The 21,767-nt window shown below is 49.7% G+C and overlaps 1 protein-coding gene across 2 annotated transcripts; it reads right to left on the reverse strand.

The window, feature by feature from the left end:
- Window positions 1–107: 107 nt before the first annotated feature.
- Window positions 108–21,311, reverse strand: LOC128143490 (endoplasmic reticulum-Golgi intermediate compartment protein 3-like). Of its 2 annotated transcripts, XM_052790758.1 has the most exons (7): window positions 21,177–21,311; window positions 20,208–20,295; window positions 18,768–18,887; window positions 6,538–6,634; window positions 4,178–4,242; window positions 1,411–1,547; window positions 108–925 (listed from the first exon to the last, which is right to left on the reverse strand). In XM_052790758.1, exons 4-7 carry the CDS (start codon window positions 6,626–6,628, stop codon window positions 859–861), a joined length of 360 nt encoding a protein of 119 aa, XP_052646718.1. In that variant the 5' UTR covers window positions 6,629–6,634; window positions 18,768–18,887; window positions 20,208–20,295; window positions 21,177–21,311; the 3' UTR covers window positions 108–858. The 2 variants fall into 2 exon arrangements, 1 of the variants encoding a protein (XP_052646718.1); XR_008235766.1 differs by lacking the exons at window positions 108–925; window positions 4,178–4,242; window positions 6,538–6,634 and having other exon boundaries at window positions 1,460–1,547.
- Between the last annotated feature and the right edge of the window lie 456 nt (window positions 21,312–21,767).

Below are 21,767 nucleotides of genomic sequence, written 5' to 3' on the forward strand. Positions count from 1 at the left end.
ATGTGAATTCACTGAGGCACTACTCAAGCCATGACGTTTCATAACTTACAACCCGTAACACTTAAAGTCGCGGGATTGGGGGGGGGGGGACACACGACAAAAAAAAACCAAAAAACCCACCAAAAAAAGACTTTGTTTTTCCCTAGTGGGAGTGCTCATCCTTCCTCCTGCGTCACCGTGCGGGCGTCCCCTGTATCACACTGTGAAGCACAAAAGCCTCAGCAGTCCAGCTGCTGTTGAATCTCCTTCAAAGGCTTTTTGGCTAAGCTGATGTTTTATACCTTCCAGCTTGGAAGTCTGGTCTATACCATTTCCAAAAGTCAGCAGATTCTGACAATACTGCCAGGCAAAGATGCTGGCTGCAGGAGACAGCCAGCTGCAGGTGCTAATGGCTGCATCATGGCCCTTTAGCTCTTTCTGGCCACCTGTGCTGCCTACCTGGTGCTCTCCCTTCAACCCAAAGGTGCTGCTCCCAGCATACATCAGGCCTTAGCGTGAGCTGGGCTAGCCAAAATCTGAGCAGGAGTTGAGTGAACAGTCACACTCCACCCCTTGGTGTAGTCAAACATCTAGCAAACCCGCTGCTTCGGCGAGTGGAGGTACTGTTACTCCTCTTGCCTCGCCTCCGGGGATCTGAGGCAGCGCCAGAGCTTACAGCCTTCAGGCAACCGTTAGTCTCCCATTGCTATGCCGTGCTAATCACGATCCCAGTATCGGACCGAGTCGGAGACCTAAGCACAGTGTGGACGCTTGTTTTATCAGTGTAAGAATGTACATCCCAGCTCCTGAACCCTACTGCATCCCTTGACGGCGGTACTGGCAGTAGCAGCAGTCGCCAGACTCCTCTTCCACGTGCTTTTATGGCTCTGGTACGCCCTGGTCTCCCTGAGGAGGTGAATCTTCGCAGGTGTTCAGGGCAAAATGCCTGTAAGATTTACGCGAGTAAAGTACACGGTGCTCAGCTCTGGCAAGTGAGCCGAGCATACCGCTGAAGCCATCAAGTTACACCTTAAGGGTGTTTTCACCAGGAAGCCTCGGCGCCTGAAGTTCTGTTGCTACAGATAACGGATTGAAGCCCCTTCCCCCTGTGACTGTTGTGTCTGCCTGCACTGTGGACCTACTCCAGCAGTTCAGCAGGAAAATGGAGGTGCTCTGCTCAAAGAATCGTCCTCAAATGGCTTGTTGAATTAATATGCTTCAGGTAGTAGCAGAAAAGCCCCAATCCCTTTCAGATGTTCACACGGAGAAGAAGGGCATCCGGGAGTGCCTCTTCCTCTCCACCGACTGGGAAGGGGCTCGGATGGCTTTCAGGCATTTGCACTGTCGCGTCTAAGCGAGGATGGAGCCTTAAGCTATGCAAAGTGGCAAAAATCAATGGAGGGTGATGACGTAGATTGAAATGTCTCTTACCTGTGTTTCTCTGTCAGCTTCACCACCATGGGCAAAAGTTCATATAGCACAAATACACCAGGCAGACCCTGGTCTCCCAGTAGCCCGTTGGCTATCTTCTCATGTCGTGTAACTGAAAACGGCTTAGTCCCTACCACCTAGCAGGAAACAAACACAGCAAACGTCGTTTCGTTAGCGAGGAACAGGAAAGGCTACTAAAACATGAGTTCAGTGAACCGTAGCAGTGTAGCCCTGCCCACTCACTTGTGTAAGCACTGACAGTGCTTACAAAGGGTCATAAAAAAAGCACCATCAGGATCGAGTCTATTTTTCCTACAGGCTATCAGTTAAAGCCCCAGCTAGCCCAAAGAATGAGTGATGCATCAGTCCCCAGGCTGGACTGTTTTGGTCTCTGCTGGCAAGTAACGGCACAAGCTGTTCCTCTCGACCTCAACCCCAAGTCCACGTCATCTTCCACCAAAATGTAGTCCACCCAAGCATGCTTCCGGAGACAGCACCGGTAGGAGAAAGCCATATATATATATGCAAGAGTGAGAAAAACGGAAGCAATACATAAAGGCAGGAGAGTGCCAGGGCTGCAGAAGGACACAGATTGCCCATCTTTATATAAACGAAGATCACCCTGCAGCATTCTCCTGCACCCTGCCATTCTTCTACCCGTTGCCCATACCAGTCCTATTCTTAGAGCAAATCAGTTGGGTTTCTGTAAAATGACATTATGTTCCCCTATTGACATTATCCCTAAAATGACGTTATTATCCCTAATAAGCTATCTGACACAAATTACGATCCAAGCTGAGAAAGATACTATCCAGTTTCTTCACCAAATTCCACATTTCGGGGTTCCAAGTACTGAATGCATAACACAGCCCCTGGCATCCATCTGGCAGCACACTTGGATCCATAATTACCCTAAGTCTGAGCATCACGGTCTGCATGGATTCCCCTCCCGGTGACTAATAAAAAGCAACTCTTTTGACAGGAGAAGTCCTTTGAAAACTGAACAGCAGCTCTACAGTAGCGTGCGAGATCGCATCAAGAGAAACAGAAGCCATGGGATACTGGGAGGTGGCCCTAAGAACAGGGCTCCGACTAACTATCCTTTGTACTTCAGGAATTTCAATCATCCACAAAAACTGCAGAGGCATCCTGAACCCAAGCAGAATGAGCTTCAAACATGGTCTGAAGGTTCTCCCAATATCACCTCATAGCAAGTAACTTCCACCCAACTTCCAGGAAAGAACAGACGGGTCTTTTTGTCCTTTCTAGGCAGGGGACTGAAGAAAGAGTGGTCCACATAAGGATTTATCACATGAGAACCAAGTCTCGCAAACAGTTTCAATCTTTAGGGCAGGTGAAGAAATACAAACTATGCCTACCTTTCAATGGCTTCTCTCAGACCGCTCTGCCCACGCTGCTCTAGGATAGCTTCGCTTGAAGGTCTGCATTGTACCTACCGTGGCCGTGTGGCTCCTCAGATTTGTGGCTCCTACGCAGCCTCCGACATAACTAATAATCTGCCAGTGATTCACATTTCAGAGCGCCGAAAGCAAACATGAAGGCTGTGTGGATGTGCAGTAGTATGTTGTTCCGATTGCAAGGATATGTGGTACCTGCCCGAGAGCGGGATGCGTTTGGGTGAAGAGCCTGAGGTGGTAAGGGTTCCCAGTGCTGTGGGGTTTGCACAGCGTTATAAAACTGCGTAGGACAAGGGAGTCAAAATGTGGCGTAGTTTCATCCACAGGTAGATCAGTCCTTGCGCTGAACGAGCCCCAGAAACACACTTGGGTTTCACCTCAGAGGAAACTGGTTTGGTGTTAAAGGGAAGCTGGGCACGGACCACCCATGCAGCGTAGAAGATACAGCACCAAAACCTGGGAGACAGCTAGGGAGCTAAGCCGTCTTGTACGTGAATGTTCACAGAGCTGCTGGGGCACGTGGCACCCGTCTCTTCCTCACTTAGGCTTAGGTAAGTACACTGGGTAGCACTGGCGGTGAAGTCTGCACAACAGTCAAGCTGCTGCCTCTACTGGTGTTTTCTTTGCAAAAGAAACGTAACAGCTTACATCATTCTGCTGCCCTAAGACTACGGGGGCCCAAATAATGATAACTGCCAGGTTTGGTTTGGTTTGGTTTGGTTTTTAAAAAGAGGTTCTCTGGAGATCCCCTACAGAATGATGATGGCAACCCACGTGAACGCTTCCAAACCAATGAAAGAAATCACAGTTCTTTCTGCTCCCTCAGGCTGGCTTCAGAGGAGAGCATAAGTTTGTCTGTGTTCGCAGGATCTTCGTCTCACCCTGGTATCTCCTTGGTAATTTATTTCTCCTACCTGTCCCAAAAGAAGGGCATACTCTGAAAGCAGGGCTGGAAATCCGACCACGCTCTTTTGGAGGCTAAAGGAGTTTTTAAATCGGAGACAAGCTGATCTTGGGTTATTCTCCAAAGAACATTTTTAGGATCTCCCTGCTGCTTTGACTTCTCCTGAGCATGCACTATGAGGGATTCGTGGGGGAACATGATCAAAGTGGCGTGGTCACTTTGATCTAGGTGGGATGGAAGACGCAGAAATCTGCTTCGTCGCTGCTGTAACATTACAGGTAACATTACACCATAGAAATTGTTATTCTTGCTGGGGTGGTGATCTGAAGAAAGTCAAACAGATTGTGTCGCTTCCACCAGAGGCCAGATATGGTCAGCGTCAGAATATGAGGAGAAAGTCTGAAGGCTTTCACTTGCCAAAGCAATAGGGAAAAAAGGTACTTACTTCACCATCTACTTTCATATACACCCTGGGGACCGCTTTGACAAAACGCTGAAACATCGTGGAAGCTATAAGCAAAGACAGAGAGACACAATTAATAACCGGTGAAGAGCTGCGAAGCTTAACCGACACGTTCGGTAAACACAAGCTGGTTTTGTTCAACTTGTCAGGGAACATCTTTCTGCACAACAGCTCCTGGAGGTTTTCAAGGACAGTAAAGTTAACGCCTGACACGAGTTTTCCTTTTGCCAAAGTGAATCTCGTTCCTGTTCCAACCAAAACCAAAACCAAAACTACTGGCATTTTGGCCTTGACTAAATGGAAAACTTTCTAACAAACCAGTTATCTTGCTATAGTCTCACCAGTACAACTTCTTGAAAATTCTTACTCTAGCACATGAAAACCTTTATATTTAACAGCATAGCCCTAAGAAAACATACTCTAAATGAGAATCCTCTATCAACGTCAATTAACACCGCAGTTTATTCCTGTAGAAGCATGGGTTTTGTAGTATCAGGAGATGAAAAGGAAGACCTGGATCAGTGAGGAGAAGAAAAAAAAAAAAAAAAAAAAAAAAGAAGGAGAACTCCTCCTGCTGCCTCAGACCAGCCTGTTCCGTCAGTTCTCTTAAGGATAACGAAAGGCAGGAGTCGCTTTGAAAACCTGTTTTCTATGAAATTCCCTAACAGGAGAAGATTATTCATTCTCATATATAAGATCTTTAGCTGGTCTGCAGTAAACGTAAATCTGACCTGCAATCTGCTTCTCCCACTTCTTTTCCAGGGCACGTCTTCAGTCCTAATTCCTCAAGAATGTGCCAACTGCTTCTCCGAGGCCCAGGATGGAAAGCTGCAGCCTACAGAGAGAATCTTACCAGCCAGCTACAGGCCCCCTCTCAGAAAAACTAGGGCATCACGATCGTATCGAGCATTATCACGCCTCTTCATTTTTCTGTATTTGATTTTAAGCACCATCCTTTGATTTGGGTCCAAGAATTAAAATCGATGGTGGAAAAATTTAAAAGAACGGATTCAGGTAGGATCAACAATCCTACCACCACCTCAAAGCAAACGACTTCTCTCTCCAAGCTTTATTAGCACAAACTTTGCGTAGAATAAGTCAACAGATTTAATAATAGAATGAGTTACCTGGAAAATAGGAGATGCAACAGAGCTGCTCAACAGGCCACGAACAGTGTTTCCAGCCTGCCCCCCTGTATAGCCCCAGCCAAGGATTGGTTTAAAACCTAGTCAAGCTAATCCGTAGAGACAGGTTGAACAAAAGACGAAAAATCAGCAAGAAGCAGGTGCTTTGCTGGCAAAACAGGCAGAGCTTGTAGAGATAGATGTGTAATAGTTAATGGAGCAACTTGAGGGTTTCTCAGAGTTGTGCAGAGATGGGACTTGAAGGCAAACTGAACAGGAGACGACTGACCCGAGGCGGACCTTGAAATCTCAAAGATGAGAACTGGGACCAGCCAAGACGAGAGCGCTGAGGCAAGAACTAATTAAAGGGCTTTGATGAACGATAAGACCTGGGAACCGAGATTCGACTGGAAACTTACACAGATTTTGGACTGGGATAATGGGTGGTAAAAAGGTATATAAGACTGAGAAACTTTTGGAGGGTTGCCATTCACTGTGGCGGTGGCCCAACTCTGAGTTGTTAATAGAGCAAACCTAGAGAAACCCATGACTGAGAATTCTTTAACACTTTGCAGACTTCAGCGGATCTAAAAAAATGACTAATCTCTGCAGTGGCATATAAAGAGGTGCGGTCAGGATCTTTCACGGAAAATGCACACAAGCAGGCTTGCGTGAATAAACCAAGATTAGAGTTTGAGCAGCAGCAGCATGAGGACAGAATTGCCCTTCCTTCTCAAGCCAGCAAACTGGAGCTATCTAGGAAAGATCAGCACTATTTCAACTTCACTGCAGCTGTTCAGCTGCTACTGTTGGGTACACCAACGTCAGGCAGACACCACGACATGACTCTCCACCAACTATTTTTTCTCTCTCCTGCATCTTCTGGTTACCTCCTACTGTGCACACTAGCTAGACAGGGCTCCCCCTGAACTACACCTGATGCAGGCGCTTAATAACGATGTGCTGTACCTGCTGTCGTGCCTCCACGAACACTGAAAAGACAGATCTTTCAGAAAGGTCACAGAATCAAAACACATTGGCACATTTGTTCCACGTGAATGGAGGCAGCTGTTCCAGAAAGAGCACAACGTGGAGGAGTCCATGTTTTACGCAACGCTGTCAGGGTTCTCGTGAAAGACTGGGAACTTTGCTCCTGTTCTCTTCTAACACCTACTAATAGGGACACTTAAAAAGAGACTTCTCTCAGCAGGCTTTTACCTTGCTGCGCAGCGACATCCGTCCCGTCCAGAGGGTTCACAATGCCTGGATAATCCCTCCCAAACGAGAGATGCTCGATATAGTGCGTCATATTGATCTGAAACAGAAATGCTAATAACTCAAACAACTGCACAGCATCCACGGGGCAAGGTAAGGGGCCTAAAGTTAATTACTTGTATATGTTTCTGAGTGTGGCTCTGGGACAGAGACAGGTCCTCCCTTACTCTGCGCCTCCTAACAGTAAACTCCAAAGCCCTTGCTCTTCTTTTTTATTCATGGGAGATTCCAAGATGTGGAATTTCTCCTTCTCCTGCTGGAAATCCCCAGATCCCGCTGCCTCTCCCTCTCATCTACAGAGCAGGCTCTCCCGCCCGCTCCTCTCCCTGCCATAGAACCATGCTGTCAGCACCTCGGTGGCACAGGTACAGGTATCATCTGCTTTCCTCCCAGCACAAGGCAAACTCCAACAGATCCAGAAGCAGTTGTGAAAATGCCAACCCTAGAAAACCAGGAAGCACAGATTAAGGAGCAAGGCGCTCTCTGGAAGAGGGGAACAGCCTTGCCAAGCAACACGCAGATGTCCCAGAACATACTTCGGAGCCTTGTGTGAAAGCAGGTCCCAGGTTCTGCCCGCCCAGAGCCATAAAGCCAAATCCGGCCGGGATCAGTACACTAGGATCTCAACGTGGCAAAGGGAGGGAAATCCAGAAGGAAAACAGACCAAGAGAACCAGAACACCGTCTTGGGAACACTTACATTGTCAAGCCCAAAGCTCTGCAGATTGTCAACTGTAATTGAAACGTAGTTTAACAACGTAGTTCAGACTGCAATAACGAGCCTATCTATTTACCTTATGCTAGCTTATAAGGGAGCTCCTCTCATTTCCATTGCGATCTAAAATGGCAAGAAAATCACCTGCGTTTCTCTCTTGCTTCCAGTAGGGCATGTGATAGATAAAACTCCCCTCCTGACTTAGACTAGCCACTGCTACAGTGAAGGAAAGTAACTTTAACTTGGGGTTACTTCAGATCAGGTATTTCAGTCCTCACCTGAATGTATGCTTAATCTAGGGCAAAAACAAGATCCCAGGGGCAAGCCAGGAAAACTTCACTGTTATCTCAGTCGCCACCTGACACGCATAACTCCTCTAACTACTGTAAAACCCAGAGGCACAGCAGATCTAAACTAACCACTGAGCAGAGCACGTGCCTTAATATCACGTCCAAGTGCCCTCAAGAAACCATCCTCATCTTAGCAACTCTCAGCGCTCTGCCTATCAGCCCTGTTACTGGCTGCCCGGAGTACCCACAGGGACAGGAAAAGACTTTGCGGGCACGGCCTGAGCAGGGTATTTGCAAACCACTGGTGGGGCCAAGGCGAGCTCTCACCAGTGCTAGGATTTGGGGAATTTGGCCTGCCCCCTCTCTGCCCTTCCTGCACGCAGCAATATGACAACGCCGGCAGCACCACGTGCCCCCAGGAGGGATCTGGCAAAGATACGGGCAACGGGATATCTTTCGGTTGGCTACTTACATGACTTTATGCAGTGCCAGAAGCATCAGTCTCAGGATGAAAATACAGCTTGCAACTCAATTTCAGTATCGCTCCTACCAGGTTTACCCAAAGGCACACAGTCATCTTAAAGGAGCCAGAGGCTGTGGCGCATTTTAACAGGTAAATTCACATGCTCAGGGAGCCAGACCTCGCCCTTCTTTCACCTCAGCAAAGAAAAACACACTTCAAAAATCGTGGGCTGTTATTTGAGGAGCCGATGGACTCAGATCGCCAAGGGCTGCTATTAACCAAGATTAGGAATGCTGCTCCCCTGAAGGGTTTCTGATATATGGCCTAGCACAAGACAAGCTGCAAAGCTGAACAACTGATTGGAACGAGCCTCTCCTTTAAAACATTTCTTTAACATGAGTGTGCTGTGAACTCTTTTTTTTTTTTTTCTCCATTAACAGCTTTCAATAAAACACCAGAAGCTTTACTTGTATCCCTATAAACCCCTTATAAACCCAAAGAGATATACATGCAAAACAGAGAACGTACAGTCAGAAAAGGAAATGCTAAGCCTAAGCTATACTCCTCCAAACGCCTCTGATGTAGGGAGAGGCCCTTGCATTTCACAGTTAAAACGTTCAATGCTCAGAAACTAAGGCTGCAGTCACTGCAGTTAACGCAATGGTTCTGCATTACAAAGAGCTCAGAGCTGCACTGGCTTCAGATATTCCTGTGGCTTGTCTCTGACAAGTGTGCAGACCTATCACTGCCACTAGCACAGTGGTTTGTGTGCCTGGGCTGGCAACTGGATCAAAGAACTCATTTGGCTTTAAAAAAGAAACTCCCACTAAACATTTGGAAATAGATGTGAAACGGTGGGCAGGGAAAGGAAAGAAGGGAGAAGTGGCCTTGGGATTATGCGACGCCATCTCTCTTAACGGTTACCAGCAACACCCTGCTTCATGCCGCGGTATTTTTTGCGCTTAAGGCAAGAGTTAAGTGGCTTGGCTGTCAGTGAAGTGTCAAGTCCCGCTGCCTTTTGTACAGACACCAGCAGGCTAACCTTCAGTTAATAACAAAGCGCTACAGAGATCCCAGCTCTGGTGGATCTGCATTTAAACTGGACCTACTGCCAAAGGAATAAAACAGTCTTTGTCCCCCCGTCTTTCTGTTGATGGCTCCTTCCTGTTCCACCCTCCTTTCGGTCATGAGCCACGTCAGAGAACCTAACAGGCCAAAATGTAAGTATTGCTTTATGTGAGGCTGTTCTTCCAGCCAGAGCCGCTCCAGAGTAAGGTTAGTCACGTCAGCTTTAACGCTTGGGTAGTCTCACATTCGTTAGCCTCTGAAGTGGGAGCTGAGTACTAGTAAGGCTGACAAATCTTACAGTACCAGAAAGCAGTACCAGAGAAATGCAAGGGCAGCACGTGACAAAGACCAGCCATTACCTAACCTGTTACACTAGGTTTACATCGCGCGTGACCCACTTTAACAGTTACGGCTATCCAAAACAAAAATTCCCCACAGTGCTCCGCCACGCCTTCCACAGATAAAACGCCAATTAATTAGTTTTTTATAAAACTCTTCTCCAATAAATGAGTTGCAACTCTGCCAAAACGCACGATTTACCTGTTCACTTTCTAAAACAGCGTTCCACCAGACCGCAGGTCTGTTTATCTCTGATCACTGAGGATGATGCCAAGCACGTGCGTATGTACCCTAGGTCGCACATAAACGTGTAGCTAGCCATAGTTTGCTTAACATAAAACAACAGGCTATTTAGCCTGCTTAGAGAAGAAACAGAACAGAAGAGCTTAAGACACTGTCAGCTAGGACCAGAGACTGGTATTTCTGAAGAAACATGAACACATCCCTTCCTTTCCGTAACTGCAGCTAAGTGCCTAGCTAGGTAAAATCAAGAGACCTGTAAAACTTCTTAAGTTTGTCAAGAAGTCTGTCTGGTTTTATATAACCTAGTTTTCTTCACCGTTTTAGTAACGCCGTTTTAAGAACTGCTGTCTATCTGAAGACTCCGCCCCATCTTGCATTTCTCACCTGAACAACCACAGAGCCTCCCTGGACTCCAAAATTCAGTCCTTTACCTGCAAAACAGCACTTACTGCCACTCAGGACTCTCTCAATCAACACATGAAGGCTGCAAGAAACCCAAGACACAGCTACCCAAACACGTTGCTCCAGGGTGAGCTAGGACACCAATTCTCAAACTGGGGATGAATTTTCTGGAGGAAAAATATCTTACAGCAGGAGCGCAGCGGCAGGAAGATGAGGAGCGGCATTAGGATGCATCGTGAAAAGGGGACTGAGGCAGGGAGCAACACAGAAAATGTTGCAGCGAGGAGAGGGAGTGAGCAAAGCCGAGAGCCTGAGCCCTCTACCAGACGTTACTGACTCAAAACATCACATCTCAACCTGTAATCACCATGATTAGGGTAAGAATTAGAGACCGAGGCAACAAAGGCAACCTCGTGGTTGGTGTCTACTGCAGGCCACCCAATCAAGGGGAGCCTACTGACGAAGCCTTCTTACTCCCGCTACAGGAGGCATCGTGCTCGCAGGCTCTTGTCCTGCTGGGGGACTTCAACCACCTCGACATCTGCAGGAAAAGTAGCACGGCGAGCTGTAGGCAATCCAGGAGACTCCCGGAGCGCACTGAGGGTAACTTCTTAAGCCAGGTAACAGACAGCCCGACCAGAGGAGATGTGATACTGGACCTGTCGGTCACCGACGCAAGCGAGCTAATCGGTGACATCAAGACTGGAGCCAGCCTGGGCTGCGGTGGTCATGCACTGGTGGAGTTCGCAGTCCTGAGGGATACGGGTCAGGCAAAGAGTAAAGTCAGGACCCTGAATTTTAGGAAAGCAAACTTCCAGCTCTTCAAGGAGTTAGTCTATAGGACCCTCTGGGAAACTGCCCTCAGGGTCAAGGGAGCAGAACAGAGCTGGCCGATCTTTAAGGACGCTTTCTGTAAAGCGCAAGAGCTCTCGATCCCCAGGTGGAAGAAATCAGGAAAGGAAGGCAGGAGACCTGCATGGATGAGTCGAGACCTGCTGGTCAAACCGAAGGGCAAGAAGGAAACGCACCGGCAGTGGAAGCAGGGACAGGTATCCTGGGCAAGTATAGGGACGCTGCCCAGTTGTGTAGGGATGGATGGGGCCAGGAAGGCCAAGGCGTGGCTGGAACTGAACTTGGCAAGGGACGCAAAGAATAACAAGAAGGGCTTCTACAGGTATGTCAGCCCGAAAAGGAAGGTCAAAGAAAGCGTACCCCCCTGATGAGCAAGACTGGCAAACTGGTTACAAGGGACAAGGAGAAGGCTGAGGTACTCCACAACTTCTTTGCCTCAGTCTTCACTGGCAGCCTCTCTTCCCACACCTCTCCAGGGGGTGGACCGCAAGACGGAGACTAGGGCAGCAAAGGCCCTCCCACTGTAAGAGAAGATCAGGTTCGTGACCACCTGAGGAACCTGAACATACATACGTCCATGGGACCTGACGAGATGCATCCCAGAGTCCTGAGGGAACTGGCTGATGGAGTTGCCAAGCCGCTCTCCGTGATATCTGGGAAGGCACGGCAGTCGGGTGAAGTCCCTGGTGACTGGAAAAAGGGAAGCATGACACCCATTTTTAAAAAAGGTAGAAAGGAGGACCCTGAGAACTACCAACTGGTCAGCCTCACCTCTGTGCCTGGGAAGGTCATGGAACAGATCCTCCTAGAAGCTATGCTAAGGCACATGTTGGACAGGGAGGTGATTCGAGGCAGCCAGCACGGCTTCACCAAGGGCAAGTCCTGCCTGGCCAACCTAGTGGCCTTCTGTGATGGAACGACTACACCAGTGGACGAGGGAAGAGCTACAAATGTCGTCTATCTGGACTTCCGTAAGGCCTTTGACACGGTCCCCCACAACGTCCTTCTCTCTAAATTGGGAGAGATACGGATTTGATGGGTGAACTGTTTGATGGACGAGCAATTGGTTGGACGGTCTCATCCAGAGGGTAGTGGTCAATGGCTCAATGTCCAGATGGAGATCGGTGACAAGCGGTGTCCCTCAGGGGTCCGTACTGGCACCAATACCGTTTAATATCTTCATCAATGACACCGACAGTGGGATCGAGTGCACCCTCAGCAAGTTTGCAGATGACGCCAAGCTGAGCGGTGCAGTTGACACGCCTGAGGGATGGGATGCCATCCAGAGGGACCTGGACACACTTGAGAAGTCGGCCCATGTGAACCTCATGAGGTTCAACAAGGCCAAGTGCAAGGTCCTGCACCTGGGTCGGGGCAACCCCCGCTACCAATACAGGCTGCAGGATGAAGGGATTGAGACCAGCCCTGCGGAGAAGGGCTTGGGGGTACCGGTGGATGAAAAGCCAGCAGTGTGCACTCACAGCCCAGAAAGCCAACCGTACGCCCAGGCTGTATCAAACGAAGCATGGCCAGCAGGTCGAGGGAGGTGATTCTGCCCCTCTACTCCGCTCTGGGGAGAGCCCACCTGCAGTACTGCGTCCAGCTCTGGGGTCCTCAGTACAAGACAGACATGGACCTGCGGGAGTGGGTCCAGAGGAGGGCCACAAAAACGATCAGAGGGATGGAACACCTCTGCTGTGAGGAAAGGCCGAGAGAGTTGGGGTTGTTCAGCCTCAAGAAGAGAAGGCTCTGGGGAGACCTTATCACGGCCTTCCAGTACTTAAAGGGGGCTTATAAGAAAGACGGGGACAAACGTTTTAGCAGGGCCTGTTGTGACAGGACACGGTGTAATGTTTTTAAACTGAAAGAGGGTAGATTCAGACCAGATATAAGGAAGAAACTTTTTACGATGATGGTGGTGAAACCCTGGAACAGGTTGCCCAGAGAGGTGGTAGACACCCCATCCCCGGAAACATTCAAGGTTACGTTGGACGGGGCTCTGAGCAACCTGATCTACTTGAAGATGTCCCCCCGCTCACTGCGGGGAAGGGGGCGGGCCGGGTGGACTACACGACCTTTAAAGGTCTCTTCCAACCCAAACTATTCTATGATTCTATGATTACCTTTAAAAAATCCAATGGCTTAACGAACCCTCGGAAAAACTCCTACTGAGCATTCCGAGATTAGCAGGCTTGGTGCACGAATTCCCAGGAGAAATTCTCTAGCCTGTTGTACAAATGAGATTAAGTGAGATCATCACCCCATCGGACTTCAAGAGGCAGAAGTCGCTCCAACACGTCACCACGTCCTCCTCAATTACATTATCTGCACAGAGCAACTAATAATCCCCCAGCACATTATCTCCAACGCTGATATGTTAAAATCGTTTAAGACAAAGATTCTCAACCTTTTCCATCTGGTGACCTCCTTTACCACAGAAGAGTGACCTGGCACGGCTCTCCTTTCAGCTTTCAGGAAATCTTCTCCGATCCCAGCCTAGATCAACAGCTCCTCCCAAAGGAGATTTATGCGCACAGCAAGTAACAGAAATTGGTTAGCTCTGTAGTAAAACGGGTTGGGGGCGGGGCGGGGCGGGGGGGAAGGATACAGCAACACTGACTCTCAACAGCGTGCACTGCAAAAACGAGCAGAGCAGGAGAGAAGAGAGAAATATTCCGATCCTTACAATGAAAAGACACAGAGATTCAGACAGAGCAGCGCTTAAAACTCGTACCAAAAAGGGGAAGAGCAACAGCTTTGCCAGTGTGCTTTCTAGGCTATATAAAATGACTCCCTAGCTAGCCAAAGGGCTAATATATGGACAAGCAATCATCTACAGAGAAACAAAAATGCAGGCATTAACCGCTAAAAGGAAAAACACAGTGGCATGCCCATATACGTTAAGTGAGCTCTAAAGCAGCACGCCAGATAACAATGCTGGTTATATTTAGACTCTTTCCCAGTTCTTAAGGGAACAGAAAGGTCATTTTAGGAGCAACCAAAGCTATCCAGAAGTGCACTCGAGGTTTACATTCACAACATGTTAACATTCAAAGCTGGGTAACAAGTTTTTGTTCTTAATCGGTCCTGTGCTGCTTTTGTCACACCTGATGCACAGAGAAGGCAGCGTACCACGAGGCTGTTTTGTTCCTTCTGCTGCAAGATCCCAACAGAGGCGAATACCTGGAAGGATGGGGGGGCAGGAGGAACCTATGTTTGGACGACATACCTCAAAGGAGGTTAAGTAACCTCCTTTTTTGTTTGTTTCGGAAGACCGTTCACGTATATTCAACGCTCTGCATGACTAACCAATAACTGTCATAGACTTACACCTCCTCAGAGATGGGCCTCTGAATCCTTCACACAGCAGTTTCGATCCACTTTGCCACATGCTACATCCCTGGCGGGGCTTCTACAACAGCAGGTTTTGTGGTACGGAGAAGCTATGGAAGGTACGGAGAGCCTCCAGGTGGCTGCTTGACAAACCTTAGGCATTCCCAGCAACCGGTACGACTTGAGCTCTGGCGGATTATAGCCCAGTGACAAACGGAAACGTCACGTTTGCGGTCTCCAAAACGAGCTTGATACAACTGCAAAACTGCTTGTCCGTCTGCACAGAAACGGGTGAGACCTTGCGTCTTTCAGCACCGAGACAACCAAACTCCGAAAGGAGTTTACCAGCGTAAAAAGGAAAGCCTGCTGAGGATGAAATAAGAATCTCAGCCTCCGGTATTCAGTGTGGGGATGAAAACGGTTAATTCCCCGGCAGACGCTACTTTGGGACAGAAGTTAAGAGTGAGCTCACACAAACACCCTCTGTGGAAGGAATACTGTACAGGTGATCCGCCAGAGGATTTGGATCTCCTCCACGCTGAAACGGCGTCCTCGACTGATGGAGACTGAGTTTTCTTTCTTTGCTTCTGTGTTTTTTTCTGGACCAAAGAAAAAGCTGAAGCCTGGAATCATGAATCCCTCAAGATGCAAACACCTCTGCGGAAGGACGCAACTTGACAGATGGGACAGACCAAGTCACTACAGAGACAATAAGAGCGAGGGACAGTCCAGAACCTATGGGCTACCACGGATCCATTCTTACAGAAGAATTCTTTGCAGGTAGGAGGAATGAGAAACACCAAATGACACCCGTTGTTCGTGCGAGCGATAAATGCCTGGTCTTCGCTCCCGTAAGGATGCAAAGCCTGCAGCAGAAGTGAGAAGGCAAAGCCATAACCAGGTTTCATTCCAAGACGGCTCACGTAACGGTGAAATAATTTACACGGCTCCCCTCTGGACACCAAATAACCCCAGAAAAGATGCCGTTTGATGAGATACAGCCTTTGTGCTGCTGCAAAGGTAGTGCAATTTGCGCTGCCCTTAAACAGGCACGTGCACAAACTAGACAACCTAACTCTGCACGGTCTTAACAATCGTGAGCACAGCTTCCAAAGGCAGACCAAAACCACAACGGTTCTCATCATTCTCTCAACACGGGCCCAGGAGGATTTCATTGCACAGACCTTCACAGACACTTTCGAAAAAAACACGCGTGCAACATAACTGTATTAATTCAAGTGCTAAGAAGATACAAAAAGGTGTAAAGGTTACCGCACGTCCTCCGACTCTGCCCCGTAACAGCTCTCGCAGCGACCCACATCCAAAGAACTTGGATCACTTTTTCTTCTTCTTTCCCCAGCTCCAAGACAAAAGAAGATGCAAAGCGACGAGGCGTGACTAGAAACGCTATCTTGTACTCTTGTTCCGTTCTGGGCGCAATAACTGTTCCACACACGAACGCAACGATTCTGTGTCGGAAGCTGCGCGTCCTGCACCCAAAGCCCACCCGGAACGGTATGCGCAGAGCCTGTTGAGGTGCGAAGTAAGACCAAGAAGCAGAGTGGCATTTGTCTTCTCAAACGCACCCTCCATACCAAGAACTGGCTATCTGTAAGCCTCGCTGGAGCGCTGATCAGATGTTACTTGCCTAAAGGCTTTGCTAAAACATTGTCTACTTCAGACAATGTCGCACAGTAAATGGCGGCAATTGTAACAGGACCTGTTACACAAACAAAATTTTAAATAGCAGGCAACAGCAGGCAACAGTGCACAACGCACAATCCTGTCCCAAGACGTGTAGGGAACACGGTTACACATTGCTGTGAAACAAGATCAGAGCCAGAGTCTCCCGAATGGAAAATTGGCACCCAGTCCTCCAGGATGACAATGCTGACAAGGCACACACGTTAACCCCTGCTCACTAGAAGTCTCCAAGGAATTTCTACCTTCTTCGTGACTTAACGATTCTGACAACGTCTGTGCCATGTGTGTGCTGAATGCGCAGCCGCAGTACGGCTGGGGCACGAACTCATGGGAATTCATGGTCTTACGTGCAGAAGGCTGAAGAGGGACAAAACCATTGGCTCTTATAATAAGAGGCCCCCTTAAAAGCAGGCCGTTTCAACGCACAAACCCTGAAGGACAGGACCAAGTCTCTTGCGTTACAAAAGCCCTCTAAGGCTCGCTATCCAGGCGTGGCTGCACTACCCTCTATAAGCCTTGAAAAGGTGGCTCCTTGGATCACTAACGCTGGGGAAGGGGACAAGGTACATAGTCAGACACTGCTGAGGGCATAAAACGTTATCAGGGCCCTGTCTGTTGAGACTGGGGGGTATAACAGGCGGACGGAAGCGAGCATTAAACACGTCTGTATTTCGTACTAGCCACAGAAAAAAGAGATTTTAGTTGGAAACTATGAAACGGGCATCAAAATCAGTCATTACCCTTATTTCTTTAATCACATACTTTATGGCAGTGACGCTCAAGCAAATAAGAGCTTTTAGGAAAATATCCCCTTTAGTAAACAACCGTGCGAGACTTTCTTTCTAAAGCTCGCAACATTCAAAGCAGTTGAAAGCGCACTTAAGAATTCACTGTTCAAAAAGCGGTACGGCTTTTAATCTCGTAATTACACTCAAAGACAGCGTCAGGAAGAATACAGCTAAATAATCGCGACGCTTTGTCAAAGCCACGATTCCCGCCACTTCAACAAGAACACCTGTACGATACACGGAGTCTTTCAAGACACAGCAACCAGCAACAGCTTTTTAAATGGAATCAGTAGCTGCCTGTTGAGTTGTCGCAGAGACAGCATCCAGAGGGAATGCACACAGTCCGGATACTATAAAGAAACTGCAGTGCATAGAACTCTACACCGCAGGGTTTCTTGCCGCTGACACGGTCCTCAACTTGCACGCAGATACGATACGTGAAATTGGAAGACTCTGTCCACGGTAAAAGGAAGGAAACGATAAGAACCACCAATAAAGAATTCAATCATGTCTTGTCATTCAATGGAAAGGAGTAAGACGACATCCCAAGCACAGAATGCAACCTACCATAGAAATCATCCAGCTATTAACTATCTTAATGTAACTATGATTAGGAGAAGCCTCCAGATGCTACTCCGTAAAATTTGGGTATGCTTTACTAAATTTAAGGTCAATACTGCTACAGCTGCCATTTAAGTAACTGACTGAAGGTCAGCGTTACTAATAGAAACTGATAATCGCAGAGTTTAATGAAGACGGGTGGATACTTCTGACCTAACCTGCAACACGGGTGATGGAAACCAAACTAGCCGCGTGCTTTTTCCAGACAGCGGAAGAAACTGCTTGTTGCCTGCAATGCATCTGATCTCTTCTGAAATGCCTCTTCCAGGCGAGACCGTTTGCTCCTTACGAGTTTCTCCTCCTCTCCATTGATTACACAAGGAGCCAGAGCAACCGGTTCCGACGGAGTAATGCCAATGGAGACTGGCAACACAAGTAAGGCAGGAGGCCTACATGCGTTAACAGAGAATTAGATACAGAAAAGCTGGTTTTGTCCCCGGGCATTACATTTGTAACGCCACAACCTCTGAATACAGAAAGGCTGCTAAGCGAACACAGCAGTAACAGCGCTATCACCACATTCCCGTGGCAGCAGGAGAAACTCCCGTACCTACCAATCGTTCAGCTCTTGGCTTAGTTTAGCCTTGCAACTTCAAGAACAGAAAAGTTCAATCCGAGTGATACAAATCAACAAATTCAGTTCACGCCGACACGTAGAACTACACCATCTCCCCGAAAAAGTAATAAGGAGCTCGTGTTTTGGAAAGGAAAAGTCAGGACAGTATTACTGTTACATTGCAACACTTTGCCAGAACCCTTTCTGGTTTGTATCGAAGCGCAACGATGAGTCACAACACAAAACGAATGTAAAGGAGAGGTTTACGTAGCCAAGGACCGCTTACAACAACCTGTAACCGATAAACCAACTAAAATATATTTATCTAGGTAGGCATTAACACACACAAAGTAAACGTAGTAAGGTGCAAGCTTGGGCTTAAGGGTCGAGTCACTGGAGCCTTCCCTGGAGAGAGGCTCTTTCCTCTAACCAGGTCGTCCCATTTGCCAGCCCACCGCGATTTAAAGGCACAACCCAAGCCAAGTTTTGCCAGAACAGCTGCTTGATGCCTAGTCGTAAAAGACCATTCATGCAGCAGCTTTACTCCTGAAATGCATCCGTGAGTCCTCGTCGTAATTTCAGAGGGACTAGGCAAAGATCTGCCTCGCAAAAGTTGCCAGTATAACAGGAGCTCGCCCCATCTGCCAGTTTAATAGAGTTGCGTGCTATAAACTCTTCAAAAGCTTGTGGTCTTTAAATGCTCTTCAGCTGTCACTTGTTCCCGTGAATCTCAAAACAGGCATACGGTGATGGAAAGACAACGAGAGCGTCCACCCAAGAAAGGCAGAATAGCACCTTACCGTGGCTCTCGGCCTCCGGGGTCACACGATTGCCAGCTTTATCCAAACGTTGTTCAAACAGATTGTGCTCTACATCCAGCTGCTGCTCTCCTGCTACGTTCCTGGCATCGATGCTCAACTCTGAAATCAGTGAGCAAGGAAAGTGGTCTATAAACACACATTTGTTATGGCCTGCGGCAGGCTGAGGAAGCATTCAGCCAGTGAAAATACAGACTCTTTCAGCGAGGGCGATAAGAACGTGCCAAAGCGGAAGAGCGCGTATGGCTGGGGACGAGTGACGTACAGGGAATAAAACGCACGTTGCAGCACCCTGAACGACCCTTCCAAATACGGGGTCGGGTTTGGTGCACCAGAAGGACTGTTTCCAGCTGCCCAGAAAGCGTTACCCTGAAAGGTAATGCACTTAAGGCAAAAGAAACCAAAACCAAACCCCTCAAAGCCCATAACCATTGCCAGGAGTACAGGAGTTAAGCTTCAAACTGGTTGAAAGCTGCCTCCTACCTCTACCCCCTCACCCTTCCCCCTTCACCATCACCACATTTCCTCGTGACCCCCTCTTCACAAAGAAGACTGAGAAGGTCTGGGGTCTCGGCCTGGTATCGAAGCACCGTGATGCGCTTGCCGGCTACATGCTACAGGCTCCCTTAGAAGACTGACAGCTTCTCTGCACAAAACAGCAGGGGCTTCCAAACTCTCTGGCCTTCCCGCGCCCTTTTAAACGTGAGGAAGGCAAAGACCAACAATATCTCGGGTGGTCACAAGGAAGTCAGACTCACTACCTTTAGAGCCCAACGCACTACCCAAAGGAATTACCGCAACAGAACAAGAGGCAGGGAAGATTAGCGGACAGTCGGATAACGTGCACCGCAGCGGTACGCAGGAAGACTTGCAAAATTTTCCCTCACTTCACCCTGCAGCTTTGTTTGGAATTTAGTTAAAAGGTAATCCGACTACTAACGCTCACTCCGATTTTAAAAACTTGGGAGAAAGGTTATCACGTGGCGTTGGCGCTACAGTCAGAACTGAAGTACAAAAACCACGGAAAAGTTGCGCCTCGCCAAGTAACTTCCAAAGGAGACTCTAAAGTGTTTCAGCAACAGTACAGTCAAATCTCGAGTCCCAAGCGAACACCGAACGCTGTGCCAGCCTTTTCAGTATGACCGAGCTCTCTGACAAAGTACCACACCAAACAGAAACGTAAGCGGGTTTATACCTTAGCCTCACGTATCATCTCGAAACAGAATACAGCCTGCCTGGAAGCGCTGGTTTAAGCGCTCAGCGGGCCTGCCTGGAATCGCTGCGTAACCACCAGGGATCACCAATTCCTCCCTGTCCGTGGCCCAAGCAGCAGTGCAGCACTCGGAAGCACCGGGCACACCGAGCCTGTCGGGCCCTCGGCAAGTATGAAAATTATCCCCAACGTTCAGAAGGCTGACTCACAAGCACAAGGCACGTGCGGAAGAATAACATCGAGACTGATCTTCGGTTTAGCTCCCCTTGATTTGTCAACGCGCAGTTCCGGATGAACCTAGGCACAAGGGAAAAACAGAGAGTCCTCTTTCACTTGGAAGACAATCAAAAGGCCTCTTTCTTTCCCTCGACTGCTCTGGCTCACCAGCTGATTTTTAAGACGTGGGATTCAAGAGACACCTGAGCTGCTGCCTCCCACCGTAGCCAAGCGCTTGCCGTTTCTAACGCTTTTTTTTAAGAAAGGTAGTAACTTGGGAATCTTAGAACCTGCGGTGGGCACGGGGGCTCTCGCGCTTGCTTGCTTGCTTGCTTGCTTTCCTTTGTATTGCCTGCTTGTAGGCGGCAGAGACAGCGAGAAGAGACTCTGAGACGCTCTCCTGCCACAGCGTTACAGGAAGCCACAAGCCACCCTTGGCGCCAAGCCGCTTTCGGGGGAGGGCAGCCCGCTCCCGGCCTCAAGGCCACCAGCTCGGAGAAAGAAAAAAACCCCACGCAGATCTGCGGCGGGTGAAGCTGCCGCGTGGGCAGCCCGCAGCAGGCGGCGGAGGAGGCGGCGGCTCGGCGCGGGGGCGGAGGCACGGCAGGCCGCCCCGGGCCGCAGGGCCGCCCCGGCCAGAAGCAGCACCGCGAGGCGGGGACGGGCCGGGCCGGGCCGGGCCGGGCCGGCCCCCCGCCGCCGCCGCCGCCGCCGCTACTCACCTCCTTGGTGAGGTAGTACTGCAGCTCCGAGAAGAAAAGCAGCACCACGATGAGCCCGCTGACAACCGTCACTGCCGGGGAGACGAGAACCGCCGTCAGCCCCGCCGGGCGCGCCTCGCCTCGCCTCAGTCCCGCCTCAGCCCGCCCGCCGCCGCCGAGCGCCGGCCCGCAAGGCCCCCCCGCCGGCCGCCGCCCCACGGCGAGGCCCGGGCCCGCCCGCCGGCCCCCGGCCGCCCTCACCCAGCGCGCCCCCGCACGTCTTGACCCGAAAGTCCTCCAGGGTCTTGTCTTGGGGAAGGCATCGAACCGCTTCAGCCGCCACAGCGAGTCCGTGGCGCCGCGCGGCCCGGAACCAAACCCGCCTTCCGGCGCCGCCCCGGCACCGCCCCGCCGGGCAGCGCGGCCCGAAGCCGGCCGAGGGGGCGGGCGGGGAGGGGCTGGGGCTCCCGGGCTCCTCCGGGGCGGGCACGTCCTCGCTGCCGCCTCGCCCTCTTCTGACCCTCCCTGCCAACGGCCCCCGGGCCTCTCAAGGACACCCGAGAGACGCTGACTGTGCCGAGATCGGTTAGCCGGGAAGGGCTTGAGACCAAGGCGGAGCTGCTGGCAGAGAGCAGTTTTCACTCGGTTTGACCTCCTGCCCATCCCATCCCCTGCCTCCAGCTTTGAAAGGGCTGGCGTTTGTTACCCCCGCCCTTCGGAGAACAACCGAGCTGTCCCTCAGGCTGGCTGTCGCAGCAACAAAGCTGAAAGCAAATCACCTCGGGAGAGTACCAGCGCTTATTGTGCCGAAGCACGGAAGGAAAAAGGGAGGAAAGGGAGGAAAAAACCGCC

The sequence above is a fragment of the Harpia harpyja genome, chromosome 1 (genome assembly GCF_026419915.1).
Source record: "Harpia harpyja isolate bHarHar1 chromosome 1, bHarHar1 primary haplotype, whole genome shotgun sequence".
NCBI classification, from domain to species: domain Eukaryota; kingdom Metazoa; phylum Chordata; class Aves; order Accipitriformes; family Accipitridae; genus Harpia; species Harpia harpyja.